This window comes from Lytechinus variegatus, chromosome 4 (genome assembly GCF_018143015.1).
Source record: "Lytechinus variegatus isolate NC3 chromosome 4, Lvar_3.0, whole genome shotgun sequence".
NCBI classification, from domain to species: domain Eukaryota; kingdom Metazoa; phylum Echinodermata; class Echinoidea; order Temnopleuroida; family Toxopneustidae; genus Lytechinus; species Lytechinus variegatus.
Window position 1 is genome coordinate 53,677,848 of NC_054743.1, and position 23,005 is coordinate 53,700,852.

General features: G+C 37.5%; 1 protein-coding gene across 1 annotated transcript in view; it reads left to right on the forward strand.

Moving 5' to 3' along the window:
• The window catches only part of LOC121414327, a 49,014-nt gene that overhangs the window by 18,831 nt on the left and 7,178 nt on the right, over window positions 1-23,005 (forward strand). Inside the window, exon 2 of the mRNA XM_041607466.1 lies at window positions 9,136-9,577. Within this exon, the coding sequence (XP_041463400.1) occupies window positions 9,254-9,577 (324 nt within the window). The 5' untranslated portion in view covers window positions 9,136-9,253. The remainder of the gene's footprint in view (window positions 1-9,135; window positions 9,578-23,005) is intronic.

Below are 23,005 nucleotides of genomic sequence, written 5' to 3' on the forward strand. Positions count from 1 at the left end.
AATGTATGTCCAGCATTTCCCCTGTGCACCTGTTCTCAGTGCCCGGGGGGGCCACTTACATTGACGAGTGGATACCATGCGCGACCAAAAAAACACGTAAAAAGGATGTCTTTTTCACGATAGGGCACGTAACGTACGTAACGTGATAAGGGTGTCAAAAACACACAAATAATGAAAAAAGGGTATCTATTTCGCTAGGAAAATTACGTGTTTAGGGTCGAATTTGCGGGGATGATAAAACAAAATTAAATGTTTTATAAAGGATGTCCTTTTTGCCCCAACACTACGTGTTTAGAGTCTGATTCGCGCAAGGTGTAGAAGATGGGGGTCGTACTAAACCAAATAAGGTAAAGCCGACGACCGAAGGACCCGTAACAATAAAACATTCATGTACTTGTTTAGTGGTTCATTTCAGGGAATATTTGCCAAGAGTATCGTTTTGTTTCCAAGACTTGTTAAGGGTAGGGTTTCACACGCCAATACTTGTTAAGGGGTGCATTTTCAGAATATGGAAATTACGTGTTTAGGGTGCTTTTCGAGACCCCATGGTCGCGCATGGTATCCACTCGTGAATGGAAGTGGCCCCCCGGGTCTCAGTGCCACCTATCTATCCATCTATCTTGACGCCACTCTCAATTTATTTATTGATATACATGTATTTATACCTCGGGGGGGGGCACTCGACCAAAAAAGTGGTGGGGGTGTGCCGCGGGCCAGACAAAAAACGGGGGCCGTGGAGCGGGCTTATTGTAAAAAGGAGGGTCCTCGGAACGGGCTTCGGAACGACAAATGTTTGTGAAAACGGGGGTCCTTGGAACGGATCGCCAGCGTATGCATCCCTACGGAACGGTCATGCGTGCAAGATGCAGCTAGCGCGGCCTCCGCCGGGGAGCTCTGCGGCCGCTTTTCACCAAAATTGCAGCTCATTCAACGCTATCGGAGCGGCGTAACGAAAAATATGCGAAGCTTTGGAGCGGATTTCTCTCTTCTTTTTTCTCGATAAGAAGAAAATGCTATGCCTTGGAGCGGCTTTCTTTGTTCTTTTTCTCAACAAGGCGAAAATGCTATGCCTTGGAACGGAAATTTGAGTGTAAAAATGGGGGTCCCCTCCGCGGCACATACCCACTATGCATTATATACTGAGTGCCCCCCCCCCGGGATTTATACCAAATTATTACATGTCTTTCTACCATCTTAGTGACCTCTACACTGTTTTGCATTTTGAGCGAGAGAGCCTATTCTACCAGTTTCCTTGTGCTACAATCTCCAACCGTATGGGAAGCGCAATTCTAAGCTAGAATTTGTTGGTCTGCTAAAGAAAGTCTATACCGGTGGCCCTGGGTAAATTGTTCTAGTCTAACACTGTAATAATTACGTCCAGTGTTGAGCTAGGACAATTTCCCCAGTGTCACTCGATTCATCGATTGAATTATTACGGGCAGCGGTGTTGGAAAAGTGTGCGAAGCGATATTCATGCTTATTTTTGACATCAATTGTTGGGTGTCAAGAGTTTGATACAGTCAGGTAGCCCTGGGAGCTGGTCTATATCGGTACACTGTGTAATAATGTCTAGTATACTCATATAGGCCTGTTCTCAGTGTCGCCCGAGTCATCTACCCTCAGAACATATTTTCAAGAATTAGAAGAAAAAAATCTTTGACAAAAATCTTAAATCTGCGACAGTTTAAGAAGAGCTATGCGAATCTAGATTTCACCTCATTTCTTCATCGTTGAGAGTCAAAGATTGGATAAGAATGAAGATTCCAGACAGTGGATTGGAGCTTTCGTCGACGGCTAGGAAAAGGCTACAGCTGGCCCTGGGATTGGTGCATAGGAAAAATGCTGTGTAATGTATGTCCAGCATTTCCCCTGTGCACCTGTTCTCAGTGCCACCTATCTATCCATCTATCTTTAAGAAGAGCTATGCGATTTTAGATTTCACCTCATTTCTCCATCGTTGAGAGTCAAGAAGACAAGATGCAAGAAAGTGGATTTGAGCTTTCGTCGACGGATAAGAAAAGGCTACAGCTGGCCCTGGGAAAAGTACATAGGAGAAATGCTGTGTAATGTATGTCCAGCATTTCCCCTGTGTACTTGTTCTCAGTGCCACCTATCTATCCATCTATCTTGATGCCAGTCCAATTTTATTTCAACATGTATATATTTTCTTGTTTTGAACAAAATGTTGGCAATTGCTGGTGACGTTCTGTAATAAATTCAATTCATGTATTATATCAAATTATTACATGTCTTTCTATCCATCTTAGTGAGCTCTACACTGTTTTGGATTTTGAGCGAGAGAGCCTATTGTACCAGTTTCCTTGTGCTACAATCTCCAACCGTATGGTACAGTCAGGTAGCCCTGAGAGCTTGCCTATATTAGTACACTGTAATAATGTCTAGTGTACTACTATAGGCCTGTTCTCAGTGTCGCCCGAGTCATCTACCCTCAGAACATATTTTCAAGAATTAGAAGAAAAAAATCTTTGACAAAAATCTTAAATCTGCGACAGTTTAAGAAGAGCTATGCAAATCTAGATTTCACCTCATTTCTTCATCGTTGAGAGTCAAAGATTGGACAAGAATGAAGATGCCAGACAGTGGATTGGAGCTTTCGTCGACGGCTAAGAAAAGGCTACAACTGGCCCTAGGAACGGTCACATAGGATAAATGCTGTATAATTTATGTTCAGCATTGTTCCTATGAGATCATTCTCAGTGCCACCTATCTATCCATCTATCTTGATGCCAGTCCCATGTTATATTTGGGTATACATGTATTTATATCAAATTATTACTTGTCTTCATATCTATGAGCTCTCCACTGTTTTGTATTTTGAGCGAGAGAGCCTATTATACCAGTTTCCTTGTGCGACAATCTCCAACCGTATGGGAAGCGCAATTCTAAGCTAGAATTTCTGCTAAAGAAAGTCTACACCGGTGGCCCTCGGTTGATTGCTCTAGTTTCACACTGTAATAATTACATCCAGTGTTGAGCTAGGACAATTTCCCCAGTGTCACTCGATTCATCGACTTAATTATTACGGGCAACGGTGTTGCCCAAGTGTGCGAAGCGAGATTCATGCTTATTTTTCACATCAATTGTTGGGTGTCAAGAGTTTGATACAGTCAGGTAGCCCTGGGAGCTGGTCTATATTGGTACACTGTGTAATAATGTCTAGTGTAGTCTTATAGACTTGCTCTCAGTGTCGCCCGAGTCATCTACCCTCAGAACGTTTTTTTCAAGAATTAAAAGATATCTTTTTTACAAAATTCTTAAATCTGCGACAGTTTAAGAGCTATGCAAATCTAGATTTCACCTCATTTCTTCATCGTTGAGAGTCAAAGATTGGACAAGAATGAAGATGCCAGACAGTGGATTGGAGCTTTCGTCGACGGCTAGGAAAAGGCTACAGCTGGCCCTGGGAAAAGTGCATAGGGGAAATGCTGTGTAATGTATGTCCAGCATTTCCCCTGTGTACTTGTTCTCAGTGCCACCTATCTATCCATCTATCTTGATGCCAGTCCAATTTATTTCAACATGTATATATTTTCTTGTTTTGAACAAAATGTTGGCAATTGCTGGTGACGTTCTGTAATAAATTCAATTCATGTATTTATATCAAATCATTACATGTCTTTCTATCCATCTTAGTGAGCTCTACACTGTTTTGGATTTCGAGCGAGAGAGCCTATTGTACCAGTTTCCTTGTGCTACAATCTCCAACCGTATGGTACAGTCAGGTAGCCCTGGGACCTTGCCTATATTGGTGCACTGTGTAATAATGTCTAGTGCATCGCTGTATGCAAAGTCCTCAGTGTCGCCCGAATCATCTACCCTCAGAACATATTTTCAAGAATTAGAAGAAAAAAATCTTAAATCTGCGACAGTTTAAGAAGAGCTATGCGAATCTAGATTTCACCTCATTTCTTCATCGTTGAGAGTCAAGATGACAAGATGCAAGAAAGTGGATTGGAGCTTTCGTCGACGGCTAGGAAAAGGCTACAGCTGGCCCTGGGAATGGGTACATATGAAAAATGCTGTGTAATGTATGTCCAGCATTTTTATTATGCACTTGTTCTCAGTGCCACCTATCTATCCATCTATCTTGATGCCAGTCCCATGTTATTTATTGACATACATGTTATTTCAACATGTATATATTTTCTTGTTTTGAACAAAATGTTGGCAATTGCTGGTGACGTTCTGTAATAAATTCAATTCATGTATTTATATCAAATCATTACATGTCTTTCTATCCATCTTAGTGAGCTCTACACTGTTTTGGATTACGAGCGAGAGAGCCTATTGTACCAGTTTCCTTGTGCTACAATCTCCAACCGTATGGTACAGTCAGGTAGCCCTGGGACCTTGCCTATATTGGTTCACTGTGTAATAATGTCTAGTGCATCACTGTATGCAAAATCCTCAGTGTCGCCCGAATCATCTACCCTCAGAACATATTTTCAAGAATTAGAAGAAAAAAATCTTAAATCTGCGACAGTTTAAGAAGAGCTATGCGAATCTAGATTTCACCTCATTTCTTCATCGTTGAGAGTCAAGATGACAAGATGCAAGAAAGTGGATTGGAGCTTTCGTCGACGGATAAGAAAAGGCTACAGCTGGCCCTGGGAATGGGTACATAGCAAAAATGCTGTGTAATATATGTCCAGCAATTTTGCTGTGTACCTGTTCTCAGTGCCACCTATCTATCCATCTATCTTGATGCCAGTCCCATGTTATTTATTGATATACATGTTATTTCAACGTGTATATATTTTCTTGTTTTGAACAAAATGTTGGCAATTGCTGGTGACGTTCTGTAATAAATTCAATTCAATTCATGTATTTATATCAAATTATTACATGTCTTTCTATCCATCTTAGTGAGCTCTACACTGTTTTGTATTTCCAACGAGAGTGCATTATACCAGTTTCCTTCTGCAACCGTATAGGAAGTGCAATTCTAAGCTAGAATTGATTGGTCTACTGAACTTCTGAAGAAAGTCTGTGGTGGCACTGGGTTATTGGACTAGGTCCACACTGTGTAATAATTATGTCCAGTGTTTTTTTTCTTCTATTTATCCTCAATTGAGGTACTTTATTATTCATAAAATATCAAAAGATACAGGTTTTTACATTAACAAAATTCACATATCACACGACAATATTTTACAAGAAATACAATACAGTGTTGAACTAAGCCAATTTCCCAGTGTCACTCGATTCATCGATTCATTCATTATGGGCAACAGTGTTGGAAAAGTGCGAAGGAAGATTCCCATTTCTCACATCATATTGCTGGTGTCGATAAGTCTTAAGTCAACAATTAAGTCGAGAATTCTTAAGTCGGCAACAGTATGGGAAGTACACCGTGAATCTAGATTTCACCTCATTTCTCCATCGTTTGGAGAGTCAAGAGGACAAGATGCAAGAAAGTGGATTGGAGCTTTCGTCGACGGCTAAGAAAAGGCTGGCCCTGGGAATGGCTACATAGAGACGTTGCTGTGTAATACATATGTCCAGTACGCCTTTGTGTGGCCATCGTCAGTGCCACCTACCTATCTATGATGTCATTCTGATGTTATTTATCTATATTTTTATATACATGATTGTATTCATATCAAATTATCTTTTTATCAATCCATCTTATTTATCTGGATGTTTTGCCTATCACAATATCTATCTACCTAATATCTATATCTTTAAATGGGTATATCTGTCTACATGTATCTATACGGTCTGTGTATGTTTATGTCTTTGAACCCATGTGAAATATAATTCTCATCATAAGCACGGCATCATTATGATCAGCACCGTCGTGATCCCGCCTCATTTTTTTTTCATTATTATCGTCATACGATGATCATCTTTATCGTCATCATCGTAATTATCATCATCGTGTATAGTCATTATCAATCATCAAAACTATCCTTATCACAGCATTATTGTCATCGTCAACATTTATTCTTACAGGAGTCAATACAATCCTTCAAGGAAAATGAGACGACTTCTTCTTTTTTAAGAATGTTTTTATTGTATTCTCTCAAATCAAAATACACATTCACATTCCATAAACAAGTTGTACAAATTATTTGAAACCTGATTATAAATTCTACAATGAATCAATATTCCATATAATTATACAAATTATAGTTTATACATCGAACTTAATGGAAATAAATACTGATGCGTTTTAACAATTACAAATGAAATATTTACAAAATGTATTAAATGACAAGAGAGAGAAGAAACACTGATAAAAAAGGGTGATGTTCCAGATAACCCCCCCCCCCCCCCGTCCCCACGTTAGGGAGCACCCTCCCCTCAATGCCTATATACTTTACATTGAAGGGATCAAATTTCCCGTATTGATGTCTTTTTAAAGGATGTTTTTCTTTTCTCTCAAATCAAAACTCACATTCCATAATCAAATTTTGACAATTATTTGAAACATGATTAGAAATCAATCAATCCATATCTCATATCATGCTTTTCCAGTCTGGTACAGTCCGCCACTGGCGTATAATAAATATTGTACCTTGAATAATTATCGATTATAAATTATGAATAATTATACAAATTATGCATCGAACTTCAAAGATACTGGAAATTAATACTCATGCGTATCAACAATTACCAAAATTGAATCTTAACAAGATGCATTAACAAGAGAAAAAAACATTGATAAAAAGTATTCGATCGTCTAAATTACCGTGCATTGAGTCAGTACAATATTTCAGATACCAGTACGGTGTTCAAGAAAATTTAGACGACAGAAATCTTTATCTCTATGATTGATCGTCTATCACTACCCTGTATTACTGAAAATTGGCGAATTTTACTATTTTGCTAAAACCTTTAAATATTCCTTTGAGAAAAATATATTTTTATATATTTAAATCCTAGCATATTTTTGTTTATCCTAAAAAGCTTCTAAAACTCCCAAATTTCAAAATTTGGGGATGCAAATTAGCGAATGGCAACGCTGTTACTAAATTGGCAATGGAAGACAGAGCAATGCGAAAGCGGCAATCTAGATTCATAGCTCTCCGGCCCCGCGCCGCAGATAGACAGTACAGCTCGTTGCGAACTGTGTGCCAGAAGGCATGGCGTGACTCCGTCACTCAGTCCGTTCGGTGTTGGAACAGGGAAGGAAAATGGAAATAACATCCACCAAAAACATGATCACAAAGTGCGATGTGATAAATTTTCTTCGTTTACAGGTATGAAATTCGAATTGTCGTTTATTTTTAACGGAAATTGTAGATTTCTATTTATATGACGGTTTTTAATTTATTTTTGATAATAAATACATTTTACGCCTTGTGCGCAAACTAGCACTGGCTCTGAGGGCGTGGCACAGTGGGCGTGGCCTAGCGTTTGGCTGGGCTCGAGCGGCAAATTTGAATTCGCATAACAATGGGCAAAAGGTCCTTGAACTTCCTTATCGACCCTCCGTTTGAAAATGATCAACGACCACAATCAGCGACAATTAGTACGGGAGAGTTACGGGGATTAAGCTGCTTATCGTTTCACGTCAAAGGTCATAGTTTGACACTTAATATCTTCACTTTTAGGAAACCTTTGGAAATGGGAGTTGGTATGTTTGTTTTGGTTTGATTTTCTCTTTCTATTCATTGTATATTTAATTGTAAAGACGTTCAAATAAAAATTCTAGGATTTCATTTTGTCCTCCCTACCTGAGGAATAACTTGTTCACTGCTACCAAGTACCATCGCATCTGGCCTGTGCCTGTGGAGAATCTACAGGTACAGGTAGGACTATGGTATGCCAATGCTGTATAGAGCACACACTTAAAAAAAATCATTAAAATATCACTTTTGTGACCAAAATTACTAATTTCCATACATGTATTTATCATTAGTAATGTGGGAATAATTTTTGTATTCACCAGAGCGCTCAAAAACTTGAATTTTGGGCATATTTTTGTGTACGCCCTCTATTGGTGGAAAGTAATATGGCAAGAAAATTTTCATTTTTTGATCTCTATTTTTAATTAAGAAAAAATGATATAAAGAATCAAATTTAAGTAGCCTAAGAGCCAAGCAGGATGAATTAACAGGTCTAATGGAAACTGTCAGTGTAAAAAAAATCAAGCATTTGCCCCAAAGAAAAAGAGAAAATAAGCCAAACATTGCCACCCTTATTTTGTCACACATGGAGATATAACTGAGAACAAGGTTATATTATAACCTTGTTCATTGAATGAGTGACCCTTAACAAGTATTGGAAACAAAACGATACTCTTGGCAAATATTCCCTGAAATGAACCCCTAAATAAGTACAGGAATGTTTTATTGTTACGGGTCCTTCGGTCGTCGGCTTTACCTCATTTGGTTTAGTACGACCCCATATTCTACATCTCGCGCAAATCGGACTCTAAACACGAAGTGTTGGGGCAAAAAGGACATCCTTGATAAAACATTTTGATTTTGTTTTATCATCCCTGCAAATTCGACCCTAAACACGTAATTTTCCAAGGGAAATAGATACCCTTTTTTCATTATTTTTGTGTTTTTGACACCCTTATCACCTTATCACGTACGTAACGTGCCCTATCGTGAAAAAGACATCCTTTTTACGTGCTTTTTTGGTCGCGCATGGTATCCACTCGTCAATGTAAGTGGCCCCCTGGGCTAGGCTAATGTAATGGGATACAACTTCATTTCCGACATTTCTATGCTATGGATTTTATTTTTAGACAAGAATTCATTAAAAAAATGACAAAAATATCATGAAAAGAAGGAAGAGACTTGCCCGATGTTTACGCCGCCATCTTGTTTTCTATTGACATGTTCTTCACCCACGTTATGCGACGCAAGCATCCGTATCGTGGGTGAAGAACAATGAATGAATCCATGGCATTTGTCAACAAAGCAAAGACAATTGAATAGGCCTGACCCTTGAAGTTGAACCACTTCTTAAGACTTACCATCGGATCAGTGATGCCGTTTTGAAGAACAATTTATAGATCAAAATTATTATCTCACAAAGACTAGATCTATAATACGTGATTATAAATAATTATTAGTATACATTTTCCTTTTTCATGATCTACAGTAGGCCTATTACTATTTATACTAGAATTAGTTTCTTTGGTTTCCTTTCCAGTGACCCCAGTCTTACATTACGGAGTTTGGTGCTTTTAGTCTCGAACCAATGAAATCTTGGCTTGATAGAAGGTGAAAGAGAGTTTGGTTTCAAACCAGTCGGACCAGCAATACGGGTAATGGAGGAGAGTCGTACTTCTGAGGCAGAGCTGAGATGGTTATTCAGTCGTCTAGCAACGCGTGATACGAGTGAACGCAATCTTGCATTGGCCGATCTTGAAATAACAAGCAGCGAACTTGTGCCAAACGGATCACCCAATGGCACGGGAGATGGTATGCAAATTGGCAGCAAGGACCACGGTGCTGATGGGACGATTATTGAATCGGCAGTAGGCAAGAATGTGACTTCCACCCGCTTTCTAGCTAATATCTTACGGCTGGCTATCCAGTGCCCTTTCAGTGATGTAAGGGAGCGATGTAAAGCAGTGCTGCAAGGAGTGAAGGTATGTTTTAAAAAAAAAAAAATTATCTAATTTTTTTTATTACCACATCGTCATTTAGTGTTTTTTTTTTAATCTGAGGCTTGTTGTTGGCAATCTAAGCACTAGACATTCATGACAATGAATGCTGGTACCAGGGGTACTGAGATTGCAATAATGGTTTACCAGTGATAAACCGATATTGAGTGTTAATGTTAAAGGACTTCACCCCAACAAAAAGTTGATTTGAATAAAAATGAAAAATCCAACAAGCATAACACTGAACATTTCATCAAAATCGGATGTAAAATAACAAAGTTATGACATAATAAAGTTTCGCTTAATTCCACAAAACAGTTTATAAGCAGATCCTGGCTGGTATGCAAATGAGGAGACTATGACGTCATCCACTCACTATTTCTTTTGTATTTTATTATATAAAATACTATTCTAATTTTCATTTCATTGTCAAGTGATACAACTTTTAATTCCTCCCTGAACATGTGGAATTAGCATTGTTTAATACTCTATGGTTCAGTCAAGTTGGTCCTTATTGTCATATAAATCAAAAATTAAATGTTGTTTAATTCAAACAATAAAAGAAAATAGTGAGTGATGGACATCATCGAATGACTCTCCTAGTTGTGCATATCACTGTTTTGTGAAAAATAAGCAAAAATGTCATAACTTTCTTATTTTACATCTGATTTTGATGAAATTTTCAGCACTATGCTAAGTTTGATTTTTCTCTATTTATTCAAGTCAGCATTTTCCTAGGGTGGACTTGACCTTTAAAGATAGGTTGATCAATCTGATCAGCTCAAGACACCAGCTGGTACATGTTCTTCCATTAGGCTATTAAGGCCCTCAATCAACAAATTTACTTTTTATACTTATTTTTAGATTTTAAAATCTTGCAGTTTACATGATCTATTTTTTTTCAGTGATAATACTACTTTCAGATCAGGCTCGTAAAGAGTTTGAACACACATTATAGTTCCCAACAATAGGTGCACTCATTCGTATCACAAATGCATTTTATAGAGCAGAAGATATTCATTTAGCACCCATAATGGGTCATTTTATTCATGCTTGAAGTCATTACAAAATATGCTGACAAGTACAGTGTTTTTCAATTCCATAAATACATGCACCGGTAGTGCTTTGAATAAATTTGAACAGAATTGGTGTCGTGGAGAGCCCTGAATATTTTCATTGTTGTTCTGTTATGAAGCTCAGTCCCATGTACATTTAAATTGTTGCAGCCTGCAGTGGGCCTGTATAGTATGAAGCCTATATGTGTACTAGTTGTACATAGTTAAAATAAGTTCATACATGTATGTACAGTACCTGTAGATTTCACTGTTATTCTGGTGTGGGACTCAATCAACTCATTAATAAAAGGCCTGTCTAGTTTCTACCCTCACATTATTTGGTTTTGAAATGTGGATACATGAAAGGCCTACACATGTGCATACAAAGTAACAAAAAATAAATGAAAGTGGCATGTTAAATACAGTAGCGCCCAAAATAAACTTGACAGATATCGCACGTGAAACGCGCTAATCGATGTGGGTCTGACTATCGCAATATTAACGTGCGTGAACGTTAGGCTAGTCTGTGGCAGATGTCGCCGTGTTCTGGCCGGTGATTCGGCGCACGGCCACCGGCCGCGAACTACTTTCTCGAGCTGCGATAATTTATCGCGATATGATTAGGACTCCAAATCAGCGAGCCTTTTTCTATACCATTCGCAAAGATTGTGGGCATAGATTGTTTCTTTCAATTACATTTTCGATAACTGATTGGCTTGGAAAACAACTCACATGTAGAGATCAGCAGAATCGCTCTGCTTTAGAATACGAATCTAGTCCTAGAATCTACTCGGCCGCGCATTACATGCCCGTCCAGACTACTAGCAAACGATCTTGGTTACAGCCTCAGTTCTCCGCCGTACGCGCGTGCGAAATGAAATGGGTTGATAGACGCTGACTACGAGTTTGTTTGCCAGTGCAGCTGTCCCAAGCAAAGCACTTGTTAACATTGTAATGATGAAAAGATTACTCACAATCGTCCCTCAGACCATGGACCTATTACATGCTCAGACCCAACCAATAATTATTCCTTTTTATTCTTTCTTCCTTCTCCAGCTCTAGCTAGGGTCCGAGTATACGTCTTTGAAAATCCCCTTCATCTGCCTGATGCTGACTCTTTGTTGGCTGAACCAAATCTCAAGGGCCGTATTTAGAGTCACATAACTTTTTGCATCATCATTATTACTACTACTATTATGATTATCATACTCATCGATGTTATTATTAATTTTACCACTATAGCGGGGTTTTTTTTCGAATGAGACCCGAGCCCTATTATTATTTGCAGTTATCAGTACGATGCAACTGATTGTACCTCTCTATTAAAGAGGTATAACTTGAGCTTTACATATGAAACAATTAAGAGAATAATTCGTCGAATTGGGAAGTCTTTAAATCAGTTTTCTGAGTAACATGTGATGACAGTGCTGGTTTTTATGATCGTGATGATCATTATCGATAAGAAAGGTAATGACGGTGATTGTGATCCTAATGATGTAGCAATGACAAGAATGATAATTATGTTGAGATAATGATGATGGGATGGTAACAATGATCTTAATAATTGATCATTAGAATTATGAAATAACATAGGCGGCGGAAGCAGAGGACGGGGGGCGTGCCCCCCTAAATTTTATTGTTGATAACTTTTTTTTGCTTGTCAATTTTGTTTCCTGCGTCCACTCTAAATTCACGTGGACCCTCCCTTGAGATGTTTAATGTTTTTGTTCCCCCTAAAATTTAGGTTGATGACCTTTTTTGTGTGTCAAAAAATTTAGGACCTCCCCTAAATGTTTTTGCTCCCGCCGCCAATGTGAAATAATCCCGAGAATAGCAAACAGTGATCATGGGCGGCGGATCAGAGGATATTTTGCGGTGGACAATTATTGATGCACCCTATGAAAATGCTTCGGCCCCTCGGTGATGATTAATTAATGTTTTATGATGTTGATGGTGATGATAATGAAGGTGCCGAGAATGATTATGATAATCCTAAAAGTTTGATGATTATATGTCAATGATGATTATTGCGATGGTGATGACATGACAGTGGGGAGGGGGTATGTATGCAGTTGTTTTTTGTTGAGATTCCATTTAAAAATTAGAGGTAGGTCCTATACTGAACAGTTTCACCGCGTGTTTCTCACCAAGGCGAACTTCTACTTCAAGCTATCAGTAATTACAGAGCTGCAACTCTTCAATTGGTTCGAGATTCCACCCATGAACCTCAGTGAACGAATGAACAATAACCAGGTAACATAATAATAGCAAACGATGTCAATGGACAAATTTTTCTCCTTTGGTCTATTTATCGTATGGACTATGGTTGCCATTACGTGGGCAAAAATTTGATTACATGGTGACTTCTTAAGAGTTAATTGCCTAAGTTTGGAATTTTTAAGGGGAAGGAAACGCACTGCATGGATTTCCCCCAAGAAATATGATTTTAAAACTTGTATTAGGTTTTTGGTAAGCTACATTTGTCAAAATTTTAAAGAAAAATTGAATTTTAGGATTGAAAGAAGGTTAAAAAGAGGATCTGTTTTCACATTCACAATTAGGCAACTGGTTGATCTATATACTTTTTCCACTTGTCCTTCCGAGCTAGCACACCTTTAACATGATGCCGACATGATGATAAGACCTACTCTTATTTACCTAATCATGCTAATAGATATCGATTGACCTAAAGGCTATATATTTTCATAAACCACATTCGGTATAACGTATGCATCCACATTTGCGAAGAATTTGATTTTCAATTTTGTACTCGACCCCCCCCCCCCCATAAACAGAAAATTCTGCAATTTCCCCAAAGTTTAACCCTGGCCAGGCAGTATTAGAAAGTAATGAATAGATCAAATGCCAGTAAAAGAATAACAATAAAATAACCAGAGAACCAAATAAACGAAAATCCCTACTCCACAACCTGAGCCTCGAAAAAGAGAGGATGTTATCTGCCAAAGACCAGGCAAATGCAGGACTTGTTCTTGTACTTTGTAGTTGTACCATGCCCATGGAGCTAACAAGTCAAAAGACGGTGGATACAGTCAACAGGATCAACGCGTGTGCAGCCGTCCGGACTTGGAAGTTGTGATAAAACAATTCCACGGCACGCACAAAATTTACAATTTGAAGCCAGCCCCAGGATAAGGAGAAATATACCAAATCGCGAACAAATGACCTTTCTCCGTCGACAAGACAACAGTTAGATCTAATTTCATTAGATAGAGCTCGGTGTTGGCTTCAAATTGTAAATTTTGTGCGTGCCGTTTAATTTTCGTTTCACGAGTCTTAATATGGTATCTGCAAATTGCAAAAAGCAAAAATCAGTGCAGTCGAGGCATAAATAGAAAAAAATACGAGGTAATTAATTATGAGCAATAAAGTCATATTTTAGCGTTCAGAAAATTTTGAATACATTCAGACCACCGGGGGGGGGGGGGGGGGCGGTACTCACGAAATAAGGCAGATGTGCCGCTGGAATGGGTCGCTTTTTTTAAAAAGAAATCCCTAAACATGGGGTTTGATTTTACATTTTATGCTGAAAAATCCCGAAACATGGCCCTAATTTTTAGATACTGGAATTAAACGTGGGTCCATATTCTCCATTTTTTTTTTGGGGGGGTCAAATTTTAATAAATCCCTAATAATGGGTGCCTTTTAGCCAAAATGACCCATAATGGTTATTGGTTTTGAACCTTCAGCCGCACACCCCTGTCCAAATCTAAGTACCCCCCCTGATGTAGAGGCAGAGGAAACGTTGAAACGAATAGAAAGGAAGAGAGTAGTTGGAGCCGAAATTGGGCACAACGAATGGTGAAAATAAAGTAAAATGAAATATAATAAAAGCCATTTTGTCAGGATTAAACCATGTTCTATATACGCAACCTTAGAATAATAATAAATATGGAATATACCAATATACGTTGTTATTACCCAACTGTTGGACCAGCTAGATTTGCACCACGGGGGGGGGGAGCTTTAACCAATTTGTCTATGCTATATAGTTTTTTCAAGTTATGTTTTATTAATAAATTATCACATACCAATCCTTAACATGATAGTGTTCAAAATAAATTAAAGATTAATGATAAATCATAATTATGATAGATTGAAGTGATCAGGATAATGACGTGAGAGAAAAAAGGAGAGGAGGAAGAGGACATGCATATTTTTCATTTACAAAAAAATCATACTATTACTGTAGTGACTTGCATCGCATGTAGGCCTATATTTTTACTATAATGTGATATATATTTTTTTAAATTTTGAATAGTTGAACTTCAACTTGCTTTTGATACAGTGACCTGAATGTTTTCATAATTTCTTATTTGGCAAACCTCTCCTTCCGCCGCCCCCCCCCCGTTCTATTTATGTTTCTTCCATTTGTTTTTTGAATAGACAGATCCTTACTCTTTCTCCCCTCCATCTCCGAATTCTCTGAGTAATCACTTCCTTTCCGCTGAAATGATAGGGAAGGAGTGCAGCTCCTTTGTCTCCTTACATGGGGAGTTTCCCCATGACAAGGCAAAATGTATTCCCATCAGGATGGGAGACCATCCTGATGTGCACGTTTAATGAAGTGCATACTTTCAAAGTAATGACATTTCAGAAACTTTTCAATATTTGCTGAGATTTGATATAAACGAGACGACACCCAAAACTTTTTTTTCTAAAATCTTGTACCATTATTTGAGAACTCACATGGTGTCATTAATAAATCATGTTATCGACCTGGTACTCTTCATCAATACAGCAAATAAGATGTTCGATTAATTGATACACGTTTGTAAAAAGTAAAACACACACATTTGTTTCATTGATTTATCTTTTTTGTCTTGAAGATAAAATATGCGTAATTTCTTTAGACCATTCAGGCGTCCAGGGTTAATTCACATTCAAACCGCTACACAAGAGATCTTAGCATAGCTTCTTGAAAAGGATTCTTCCTATTGTTGGATGCTTTGTGATTTTCACACCTTCGTCCATTGTTCTCAAAACGTGCTAGACGGCGTAATTGACGAATATTGATCCCAGTCAGGTTCAACGGGTCGAAGTAGCTAGCTATATAGGGTCATTATTAAACTTCAACAATACACCAACACTTCTATAACATATGATAGACGTGCAGGCATATTATGGCCCGATTATGGCCCACTCTAGACCCTTGCATGAAATCACCCGAAATCACTCAAATATGAGTTACAAGTATGCAGTGACTATATTTCTTAGTTTTTAAGGATCAAGGTATATAAAATTTACTTCATCTCCTTAATTAGCACCTCAAAACAATTTTGAAACATGTCCTGATCATTCGTTCATTAATCTGAGATGTTTGTGACTTCTCTTTTATTGTATTTCCTTTTCGCAGTTGACGGAATATGAATGCTTCTATATTTCCTAGAGAATTTATAACGAAAGGTGTATAAAATATATTTTAACTCCTCAACACCTCTCGGCGAAAAGAAAGTAAAATAAAAGAGAAGTCACAAACATCTTAGATTAAGGAACGAATGATCAGGACATGTTTCAAATTTGATTTGAGGTGCAAGGAGTTAAAATATATTTTATATACCTTTCTTTATGAGCTTTTTATTGGTGTGTTGCAAGAAACTTGCGATCAATTGCAAGTCTATTCTTGGTCCCTAAATCAATCACTATTATGTCTTGTAATTAATTCCAAATTAGTAATTGATTGTTAATCTGTGCCTTGAAACACGAAGTTAATACCACGGTCACATTTGATCTACGGCGGCCGTACGGCGAGTCGAAAACAGCCGTTTTATTCATTTTTATTCAAGCCACCTGTGTCATGTATGTATAGCTAGTACCAAAAAAAAATGTTAAAACGGCTGTTTTCAACTCGCCGTCGTAGAGTAAATGTGACCAAGGTATTAATCTGGTTTGCTCAGCTAACGTTGTAAAAATCAGTTGTGAAATTGTAACAGAAAATTTGCAATTGAATCGCAAATATTTTCTTGCAACACCCACTAAGAAATATATATATGAAACATTATTCCGACAACGGCAAAAGGATATAAAATAGAAGTCATAAACATCTCAGATTAATGAACGAATGATCAGGACATGTTTCAAAATTGTTTTGAGATGCTAAAGAGTTAAAATAATACCTTTCGATATGAACTCTCAAAGAAAGATAAATGAAGCACTATTCCGAGAACGGCAAATAGGAAACAAAATAAAAGAGAATTCACGATTTTAATCACGAACATCTCAGATTAATGAACGAATGACCAGGATATGTTTCAAGATTGCTTTGAAATGCTAAGGAGTTAACATATATTTTATATACATTTTGTTATGAACTCTCTAAGAAATATAAAAGAAACATTCCGACAACGGCAAAAGGAAATGAAATAGAAGTCACAAACATCTCAGATTTAATTAACGAATGATCAGGACATGTTTCAAAATTGTTTTGAGATGCTAAGGAGTTAAGATACTTGATTTACCTTTTGTTACTCTCTATAGAAATAGAAAACATTCTGACAACGGCGAAAAGGATATGAAAAGAGAAGTCACCGTGATGTTCCCCCTCCTTTTGTGTTTAAATATCACGCAATGAGCTAATAATGCCAGAGCACAATTATAAACAAATGCTGTTGGTGTTACCATGATATGACCTGGAAATTTTGCTCTTCGAAATTTCAGAGCATCTATGTCATCCGCGGGTAGGATTACTTCTCCCTTACTGCATAGCATACTTGTCTTCTACTCTGTTTTTAATGCTGCTGAATCTTTTTTCTATCAAATCTGATTATACCAAAGTAGGCATTTGTTATTTTTTTTTATAATGCAATTTAACATCCACGCTTCGAGCGGGAAGAAAAATTATTTAAAATTTGCGCGCTCTGCAAGACTGCAAGTGTTATATACTTCGCGTGCAATCATCGCCCCCCCCCCAAAAATAAATCCCGGCTACGATAGTACCACAGTCTACACCATCAAATGGATCTTGAAGACTTGACAGAAACAGGGGCCGTGGATGCAGCTTCCGCCAATAAGGGGGGGGGGGGGGGTATTTTCATCCATTTCCCTGAACTGCAGGTAAAAGCTGATTTTTTTTGTGGTTCCTTTGAACAGTTCAAGATGTAGCCGTGATAGTTACTTTAATTGCTTTATTCTTACATGTTACAAGTTCATGGTTGATACTATGCCGCCATGTCGAACGTCTGCTTCAAAATTATTAACTTATGCAAATTTCAAAATTCCTTTGTCCGAAAGCCTGGGGTCCTTTGCCCCATCTTCCCCTAACCTTACCTTTTTTGTGTGTAAGAATAAAGCTTAGTAACTGTCAGAGAGCTCAAAGAAATTAACTAACAAATTATATCACACAAATAAGAGTGAGCTAAAATATTGGGGGAAATAACATGTCGTTTGCCCTGGAAATTAAACATTGTAATGAGCAATGTTTGTGCCGAAGATGATTGTGTATCACGGTTTGTATCTCAGCAAAAAAAATATATAGCGCAAAGCGTTAGCTGAAGTTATATATACTGGTCTGCTTACAGTGTGACTCATGAAGATGACATAGTTCAGCTCGAGCTGAAAATGATAGATCTGATCTGATACATTGAAATCTTTTCCAATAAGTTATACGAGCGCAAAGCGGGAGCTGATTTTTTTTCATCCTGATCTGGGGACAAATTAAAGGACTATCTTTATGCATATCGCTATTTAATTGTGTCATTCTCTTGTGGTTTCTCAAGTCGTATTACTTTCTGTGTATTAAAATGCGTGTCTCCCCCTCGCTTTGCCAATCTCTCTTACAACATCACATAACATCACAACACAGAGGTACAACACCCGCGTATTATCTTGTATCCACTAGCACTGGCGGATCCCGGGGAGGGGGCACAGACAACCCTTGCCCCCCCCCCCCCCACTTTCGAGAAGCACAATTAAAATTTGTAATGTAAAAATGCCGTGAAAACAAAAATGCCTCTTTTGAAAGTGAACATTTCGTTTTTTTTTATTTATTTCTGCTTCAGCTTGTCAAAATTTTTCTTAGACGAAATGTCATAATTTTGGGTTGAAAACCTTTTTTATCATGTTATTTTTATTTATTTTTGCTCTTGGACAAAATGTCTTTTAGGTTGAAAACAAACTACACGCATTTAAAGAAAGTGAAACACGATAAGACAAATGAGAATTCTTAAAAACTGACACTAGTTAAAACGAGTATATTAATGAATCATGGGGAAAAAAACTGAACTCCAAATCAGAACGGATCGAGCATTCTCATGATGGCACGAGACGACGAGTGTTCTGGCATCTCCGAGGTCTGGTCAAACCAAGTCACCTCCTCCGAGACTTCTTCAGTTTGTTGTCTTGTCAACTAGCGCACCGTTAATCAACCCAAATCGACACCCTTGGATTTCCTGGATTTCGATCTCCAAGAGGGTGGTAAATTTCAAAATATTTACACGAGGTTTTAGTAAAACATCGGCGCGCCGATTCATCTTATTATGACAATCTTCATGATTATTGCGCTATTATCGCGTTCGTTATCGCAATAATAATGCGACGTAAGTCTACGAGGTACTTTTTTTTTTTTTTGTTTGATATCCTTCCGCGCTGGCAATAACGCGCGTGAACGTTAATGAAAAAATAAACGCAGTGCGGGCCGGTGCGGCGTTACGTGCGTTAAGGGTGTCAACTTTATTTTGGGCGATACTGTATTTTCTTTTTAATAAGAAAATGGGTAATTTCAATATACATGTAGTGTCCCGGATGAGAGCTGATGATGTGATAAACTCCCTTTTCTATAAAAAATAATTCATTGCATATGATGTCAGGGAGAGTTGGGTAGATGTACATGCACAGAAGGATCTCGGTATGAAGGGGAGCGAGAGTGATCACTCACTACATGTACCGCTCGTCTTCATCCATTTCAGGCAGAGCGATTTTCACTTGCCTATTAATAGCGAAATGGATTTTTGTTACATAAAAATGATAAATGCTGATACGCAGAAAAACTAGAAATCAAGCAACATCATGCACTTTTGTATTGTTGTATTGTGCTATATAAAAATTGGCTATTATACATGTATCATTATTATTATTGTTGGTACAGTGTATACAACATTTTATATTGTATACTATAATCTCTATTCTAACATCACTTTGTAATACAAACCTGAACGTAGAACAAGTGTCAGTGAATGATTGTAGTGTTTAACCTTGAAAATCTCATTCTCAATCAACGTTACACCTACACAATTACATTTAAGCAATAACACACAAAGTGAGATAAACATTACATATTCAGGGCATCTGATTTTTTGTCTCCTTTGGTTTTAGGTTGTAACTTTCCATTTCCCCATCCATTTTGTAATCGAATCAAAAAGCTCCCTTTGTATGTCAAAGAAGATTTTTTGCAGTGCTCCCCTACATGTACATGTACCACATAAAGGGTACCCCCCTTTTTATGATAAAAGTTTCAGGAGAGGTCTTTATTGTTCCCCTCAAAATTTCTTCTTTTTTGTTTAACCGAGTCCCTGCCCTGGTACATGTAAAGTGTACATGTAGTTGATGTAGCCAGGCAAATACAAGCTTGATACTTGGATACATTTCTATAATCTATACTTTGTACAGGTATACTCTACACAATGTAGAAGGGCATTGACTTTCCAGTGCACAAATCATTCAATTATATTTAAAAAGTGTTGATTTTCATTGAAAATTAGTACATGTACATGTAGGCCTACCTGTACTTTTCAAGGGGCTTAAATTTTGCCAAGACATCAAAAGTACGGTATACAACTTTGCTTTTACATTATGTACAGCATAGAGCATACATATATGCTGTGTACATCTTTAATACTGTAGGCCATCATACTGTTTGTAAAAGTTTGATCCATTTCAGGGTCTTTTGACTCTTCTACTTTCCCTATCTGTCCAGGGGTTGTTGTTGCCCCCCCCCCCCACAGTAAAGCGAAGTTGAAGTTCAGTTCTGAATACATTGTACAATACAATGTGTACCAGTACATCTCTTGCATTCTCTATTAGTTGTCCACTATGATTTGCTCCATGTTCAAATGCACGTACGCACATGTTCATGTACATTGTTCCGATCCTGAACATTGTGATTGGTTGAAATGAATTGGTGTGTCACAATGGAATTTTCCATTACTTCATGTCGGGGGTGCTTTCTGCTCACCACAAACATTGTATAGCTTTGTTCCTATTAAAATAACCCCCCCCCCAAAAAAAAAAATCAGAGGAAATAAAAAGGAGAAGAGAGAAGAAATTGAAGGGATTTTTATCATGATACAAAGTATTGCAGGAAAAAAATAAAACGGGGGTTGGGGTGATCAAGCCCCCCCCCATGTGGAAATTATTTGAGGAGTCCTGAAAATCTCAATTCATCATAATGTTAAAGGGCAACTCCAACCAAATCCAGACATTTCCTAATAATTTATACTGGCTTTTTTTTTTCAAATCTGGATCAAAAATTTAAAACTCGTGTGTAAGTTTATAAAAGGGTACCAGTATTAGCCTAAATTTTTTTTACGCATCTCCTTCATAGGAGAATCTATGGTACTGTACATGTTTATTTTATTTTTACTTTATTTCATTTGAACTGAAAACTTTTGTTTGTTTTGTAAAAACTTTAATTGGATAAGCTGAAGTTCATCATTTTACATCATATCAGAAGAAAAACTTCAAATATATAAGCGGGAAGGGTATTGTGTTGGACAAAGTGCAATGCAGCTGACCAGAGTTTCACCAAAGATTGATTTTGATTAAATTTTTAGCATCATGCTAGTTGGATTTTTCTTGTTTTACTCAATTTTAACTTTTGTTATGGTGGGCTTGTCCTTTATTAAAGTAAAAAGTTATTGAACGAAAATGCAAAGGCATGTTTGTTTATTATCAATGTACATTATGCAGGCCTACATGTTCATCTGGACAAGTGATTTCCCCTGGTACATACATGTATGTACATGTATTTGTAGACCTAAATTCTTCCCAATTCATGCATATTGTCCTATATTTGAAATTAAGACTGTACACTGTGTTATGTACCATACATGTACATCAAACATAAAATATTTCAAATGTAGGTCTACATATATACAAAAATGTATGTTTACAGCTACATACATGTAGGCCTTTGTACATGTGCATGTAGGTCTAGCCATCCATGGGGAGGTGGGGCTTCAGTGGATGTTTGAGGTTACTGTAATTATTGCATCATCATTCCATCAACTCTTTTGCTTAACAGCATTACTGGTACTTCACAAAAGGCTCCAGTGTTCAATTGTCAGCAGTAGTCTTACTTTGAAGTCACATGGTAGTATTCTGTTCAATACACTTTCCATACGTACATGTAGGCCTTCAAGGAAATGGGATGGGAATGAAAATGAAGTCTGCAGTAATTTAAAAAAAGGAAAAGTGACAAGTGAGCTACATTGTAGACAATAATGATTTTCCCAATAAATAGCCAAATAATTTGGGAATTATGAAAGCCCACATGTACATCAATGTGCAAATGATTTTTTTTATACTATTTTTGTTATAAGCTGCTGAAGTTTACACCTTCATGTAGTGTGTGATGAACTTAAACTTGGGATTTGCTCTGCATTCATTTTTTGTTTGCTTGGTAGTAAGATTTCCAGACTCAATACGTGTACAGACATGTTCATGTGTATTTGCCTGGATGAAAGACTACATGAACCCAGGCTCTTGCTCCTCAAAATAAAAGGATTCTCCACAATAGAAGACAAAGGAATAAAGGAAGGGATTGTAAGGAAAGAGGTCTAGATTATGAATAGATGGATCAGCTGTGCAGGTTTTGAAGGTTTTATTCAAAAGAATGAAATCGATATCTTATCAAACCATAATCAATAATAGAACTTTGGTGTGTAGTTGTAGCAAAAGGAATTGGTTAAATTATTAATATCATCCAGGGTCCTGGGTACGATTGTATTGGTGGGGAGCTGAAGTTAATTTGACAAGCAAAAAAAAAAGTTTCAACACAAAATGATTGTCTTTTTTACATATATATATTTCTCAAATTTTACACACTTACCAAAATACAGGGGGTGATGCCTATGGAAAATAATACATGCAGCACCCCCTGGGAAAGATAATCTTGGGGGTGCTTGCGCTTCCCAGGGCTATGATAATCGTCCTTACCCCTTTTGTCAGGCAGGCAATGATACAGGAGGATAATGTAGAGTGCAATGTACATGTAGATGATGTACAAATGATGTATGCAGGTTGCTGTGCAAAACCTTCACGCATTTATTCAAGAAAAGTGGTCTGAATACATAGGCCTATGGCATAAAAATGCAGAAGGTCCCTCTCATCAGTTCCATGGCATTTC